The following is a 6,000-nucleotide window of genomic DNA, read 5'->3' as shown; positions in this document are numbered from 1 at the left end:
GGGAGAATACGTTCAGTGCGGACTTCCCAGACAAACTTGTGAAGTGGGCACAGTCAACACTGAAACAAGCGTGCGACATGGCCATGTCCTGGGTGAGGGTACAAACATGTGGTAGTAAGTGTACTAACTTGTGGTCGGATGAATAAACGCACCTTAGGGCCGTTGCAAGGACCACAGGAAGGAAACTTTCCAGAGCCTGGAAAAAAGAGAATATGGATGAAATAGTGTGGTGCCTGAACTCCCGAAGGATCGAAATGAGGGCACTGACTGGGGCCATTAAAGAAGCCAAGAAGAACACCTGGAGAGACCTGCTGGACTCTAATGATCCAAAGGGTAGAACATACAAATTCGTTATGCGGAAACATATGCCTCATGCCCCACCAGTAACTGAAACCATGGAGGATGAGGTACTGGAGAATATAATCTCTGGCCTATTCCCAGGACAACCGGGAACTGATGAGCCGCAGGAACCTGCACACTCAGAGGTGACTACCTCTGCGGAGAAGGTCTTGGCTGTTGCCGGGAAAGGAAAAGGAAGGAAGGCTCCTGGACTGGATGAGAAAACAGGTGTGGATGTGCGTGCTGCGTCGACACACTGTTGGAAAATGTTGGCGCAATGCTCCTCCGCATGCTTGTGGACTGGAAAGTTCCTGACAGCGTGGAAGATAGCGAGGTTTGTCCTGATCAAAGAGAAAAGGGATGCACACCCAGACTCACCAGGATCATATAGACCCGTACGCGTGATTGGCGAACTGGGGAAACTATTCGAGCGTATAGTTGTTGGCCGTATCAACAGCTACTTAGAGGAGATTCTGACCCTGGCGCCATCACAGTATGAATTTAGGACCGGCATATCCACCGTAGATGCCATCCTCCATTCTAATAAATTTGTGTAGGTATCGCCGTGGGACGGGAAGGTGGTTATCCTGTTGAGTCTGGATACCTCTAACGCTTTCAAGTCCTCACCGTGAGCCGTTATCGTTAAGGCGTTGGAGCGGAAATATTTTCCTCGCTACCTAGTGAGCATCATCAGGTGTTATTTAGCAAATCGCGCCATGACATATACAGAGAGACATGGACGCGCCGTAGATAGACAGGCGTATTTTGGGGACAGATAAGGATCCGTTTTGAGTCCTACCTTGTGGAACATTGCCTTTGGCAGTGTCCTCCGAACCCCGATGCCAGATGGCTTCCGTGTTATCTGCTATGCGGATGACACGACCCTCCTGTCATCGGGATGAGACCTGTCTCAGGCTATCATGAGCGCTGAGCGGGACTTGGACATTTTGGTGGAGGAGATAAGGTGATTGGGTCTTAAAGTGGCGCTGCAAAGGACGGAGGCCATGGTCCTCCCTGCCTCCGCCTTCTGCAGTCGCAAGAATATCCCACCCCCTAAGATTTGCCATAGAAAGGTTTGCGTAGATATTAGAACCAGCGTTACATACTTGGGCATAGTAGTGTCGTTCAGGCCCCATTTGAGGCCCTAATCCCTAAAGCGGAGGATATCCTCCGGTCACTTAGGAGGCTTCTTATGAACCTTCACGGACCGGGGGAAGAAAAACAACGCCTTTACAGCGGCGTGATCCACTCGGTGCTCCTTTATAGTGCGCCAGTGTGGTGGCGCGCCGTTGTGGAGGACATGAGGATCGGGTGGGCTGTTCGGAGCCTCCAGAGAAAGCTTGTGATCCGGGTACGTTGTGCCTATAGAGCGGGCTCCTTCCACGCGACTATGATGAATGCAGGGATTATTCCTCTCCCTCATCTGGCATTCCGACTGGCGGATATGTATGCGGCTGTTAGAGACGCGGAAGATCCTGTTCCCACGTATACCAAGGCTATATTGGGGAATCTTGTCAGACGTAGGGCATAGAAGCTTGGAATTCTGAGGAACTTGGGCTCGTATGAGCACCAATAACAACGGGAGTGCATGCGAGGGTGGCTATTACAGAATGGTTATCTAAGTGGATTGGGTTGCCGTTCTCTAATGGAACGAGATTTCACATCACACAGCTGAGTACCGACTATGACTGTTTCTTTATGTACTTAAATGAGATAAGGAAGATTCCCTCCTCACGGTGTTCTCACTGCGGATGGAGTGTGTATACGTCGGAGCACACCCTGATCGACTGCCCGACGTGGACAGATGCCAGGAATGGGTTGATCGATTCGGTGGAGGGAGGGCAGCTAACCCTTTCCGTGATAGTCAGGGTCTCCCTACCTGTCCCAGGGGGATGGGCAGATTTCCAGACCTTCGCAGGGCGGGTCATACGTGCAAAGGTGAATGTTGAGAGGCTCAAGGAACGGACGCAAGAAGAAGGATGTATGAGTAAGCATGCTGGTGTGCATGTGGACAGGAGTGCGAACTATAGGCCGCATAGGAGAGTAGTTCCAGTGCGGCCACTTCTGATAAGGCTTCGATCTGTTCAGGCTGTGACTGGTTCACGCGTCACTTCCCTCTAGGATTGAGTGAATGTACTCATACAGTGTGTGTATACGAGCGTGAATGGGCTTGGTCAGAGCACCATGGAGTGGGGATCGGGCCAATATGTTTGTATGTAGTTAGTGAGTAATTGCATCTCCGGGGGTTCTTGGGCCCCTATCGAGTGCGCCGTATTGGTATGAATGGATATGAGGAATGAAAGCAAGGCGAATACCGACCTGGCTCATCGAGGAGAAGTACGTGGCTCCTTTCTAATATGCTGATGGGCGTTCCCACTCACCCCTTCTCTTCACAACGTGTTAGTAATGATGATCGCGAAGTTTTTTAAACTGTAGGCGAGCCGAAGATGAGAGAATTCTCAGATGGGTTGGGTCCGACATTCTCCTGGGTACCGGGCTCTGGGGGCCTATGAAGGTTTCTCCTCCTGACGAAACAAAAAAAAGGGAAATTAATGCGCGTGTCTCTCGAACCAATTCAGGTATCGAACTTTGAATTAATCCAATTAGTCGAGGGAAAGTTATGCGAGTTATTGCGGAAACAATGCTACTGCCGGACTTGAAAATATCATGATGAGTCAGTGGAACGGTTTGCGAGTGGTTCTCAAACCAATGCGCCCGGCGTACTTGAAAATATTCCGACAAGTCGAGGGAAAGTTATATTGATGCTTCTCGAAACAATGCGTTTGTAGTAATTGGAAATGTTACTACTAATAGTGGTAAAGTTATGCGATTGTCTTTGAATAAAAGCGGATGTCGTACTTCGAACTATTTCGGCTAGTCGAGGGAATGTTTTACTAGTTATTCTATAACCAATGCGACGGCCATACGTGGAAATGTACGGAATAATCGAGTGCTAGTTATGCGTCTGACCCTCGAACCAATGCGGCGCTCGAACTTGGAAATATTCCGACTGGCCGAAGGAAAGTTTTGTGAGTGATTCTAGGGAAAATGCGAACGTAGAGCTTGGAAAAATTCCAACTAGTCCTGGAAATATCAGCAAGTGCCCGTATAACAAATGCACCTGTGGGACTAGGAAATATTCCGACTAGTCGAGGAATAGATATGCGAGTGACTCTAGCACCAATGCGTCTATCGGACTTGAAAATATTCGGACTAATTGGCGAATGTTACGGGAGTGTTTCTCGAACAAATGCTGCTGCTGGATATGGAAATATTCCAACTATTCGAGAGAAAGTTATGCAACTGCTTCTGGAAACAAATCGACTTTCGGACTAGGTGCTATTTCGCTTAGTCGAAGGTAAGTACGTGTGACTTGAGAACCAATGTGAATGTCTGTCCTGGAAATATTCCGCTTAGTCGAGGGAAAGTTTTACGAGTGACTCTGGAACCTAAGCGGCTGTCAGACCTGGAAACATTCCGTCTAGTCGAAAGAAAGTTATGCAAGTTCCTCTCGGATTAGTACTACTGTCGGAATTGGAAAAAGTCCGACTAGTCTAGTGACAATTATGTGAGTAAGTCCCGAACCTTCGCGACTGTCGAACTGGAAAATGATCCGAATAGTTGATCCAATATTATTCGATTGCCTCTGGAACTAATGCGAAAGTTGGACTTTGAAATATTCCAGCAATGGAGGGGATATGCGAGTGCCTTTCGATCCAATGATGCTGCAGGACTTGCGAGTATTCCGAAAATTCTTAAGGAACATATGAGATGCAACTCGTACAAAGTGACTGTCGATCTTGGTAATACTCGGACTAGACGTGCGAAAGTTATTCGAGTTATATGTGAACCTATGCGTCTCTCGTGCTTGGAAATATTTCGAATAGTCGAAAGAATTTAATGCGATATTTTCAAAAGCCAATACAACGTTCGGACTTGGTAAAATCACGACTGGTCGGAGGAAATTTATGCGAGTGCTTCTTGAACCAATACGTCTGTAGAAATTGGAAATATTCCGACAAATCGAGAAAAAGTTATGCAACTGCCACTCAATCACAAACGACTGTTGGTCTTAGAAATATACCGCCCAGTTGAGATAAAATTGTACGAGGGCCATTCGAAACAATGCGGCTGTTGGACATGGAAATATACCGACTAGGCCAAGGAAATTTATGCAGGTGTATTGTAAACTAATGCAACTGTCGGACTTGGAAATATTCCGACTAGTCGAGGGAAAGTTAGGCGAGTAACTTTTGAGCTAATACGCCTTTCTGACTTGGAAACATTACAATTACTCGAGAGAGAGTTATGCGAGTGACTTGAAAATCAATGCTACTGTCGGGCTAGGAAATATACCGACTAGTCGAGACAATATTATGCCAGTGCCTCCCAACAATTTACTACTGACGGATTTGGAATTATCTTGAGTAGTCGATCAGAAATTATGCGATTGCATCCTGAACCAACGCGAATGTCGGACTTAGAAGTATTTTAACCTTTCTATGGTAAGTTATTCGAAAGCCTCTTAAACCAATACGGCTACCAAACATAAAATGCTCCGACTAGTCAAGGAAAAGTTATACGGGTAACTCTGGAATTTGAGTCTCTGACTATCTGATATTCCGACTAGTCAAGGGAAGTTGTGCGAGTGCCTATCGAACTAATTCGGCTGTCGATCTTGTAAATATTCGGAACTGTCGTGGAAAAGTTAAACGGGTGACATTGGAACCAATGCGACTATCGGACTTAAAAATATCCCGACTAATCAAGGGAATGATGTGCCAGTAACTTGTGATCCAATGCGACTGTCAGACTTAAAATTATCCAGAGAAGTCGAGGAAAAGTTATACAAGTGAATTTGGAACCAATGGAACCGTTTTACCTGGAAATTACAGACTAGACGGGGGGACATATACTAGTGCCACTCGAACCTATGCGACAGACGGACTTGAACATATTATGACTAGTCGAGGGAAATTTATGGCGAATGCTTTTAGATATAAAGCGTATGTCGACCCTGGAAATATTCCAATTAGTAGAGGAAGAGATATGCGGGTGACTTTTAAATCAAAGTAACTGTCGGACTTGCTAATATTAAGTCGGTGGTATGAAATGTCGGATTTTCCTTAAATGTGAATGTTTGTCTCCCTGTTTTTGTTATGCTTTTGTTTTTGACATAACCTGGTTTATAGTCGTACTGTCCATTGCCAGAGTCACATTTTAGCAAAGAAGATTTTTTCAAATGTGTTCCCTTTTGTTATTTGCATTGAATTTTGCACCGATTTGAATTCAACTGAAATTCGTGTACTTTTCTTATATGAGTATATATTTGGTAATAATGCTGCAAAAGCTGCACGCAATATAAACAAGGCGTTTGGGGAGAATATTGTGAACGATCGAAAAGTGCAGCATTTGTTTGAAAAATTTCGGTCTGGTGAATTTTCCCAGCAAAATTGACCGCGTGGAAGACCCGAAATGTTTGTGAAAAATGATGCTCTGAAAGCATTGGTGGAAACGAATCCAACTGTTTCTTCAAGGTAACTTGCTGCCAGAATGGAAGTTGACCAGACAACAATATTGCGACATCTTTCCAAAATTTGCATGGTGAAAAAAAATGGATAAGTGGATACCGCACGAACTAACCGAGCGAAATAAGTAGGA

At 45.7% G+C, this 6,000-nt stretch overlaps 1 protein-coding gene across 1 annotated transcript; it reads left to right on the top strand.

Moving 5' to 3' along the window:
* Positions 1–1,783: 1,783 nt before the first annotated feature.
* Positions 1,784–2,460, top strand: LOC118450292 (uncharacterized). The gene is made up of 2 exons (XM_085664338.1): positions 1,784–1,859; positions 1,949–2,460. Exons 1-2 carry the CDS (start codon positions 1,784–1,786, stop codon positions 2,458–2,460), a joined length of 588 nt encoding a protein of 195 aa, XP_085520464.1.
* The last annotated feature ends 3,540 nt before the right edge of the window (positions 2,461–6,000 follow it).

Source organism: Vespa mandarinia, unplaced genomic scaffold (genome assembly GCF_050613455.1).
Source record: "Vespa mandarinia isolate Hongniang unplaced genomic scaffold, ASM5061345v1 scaffold_41, whole genome shotgun sequence".
In the NCBI taxonomy this organism is placed as follows: domain Eukaryota; kingdom Metazoa; phylum Arthropoda; class Insecta; order Hymenoptera; family Vespidae; genus Vespa; species Vespa mandarinia.
This window is presented reverse-complemented; position numbering and strand designations above follow the sequence as displayed.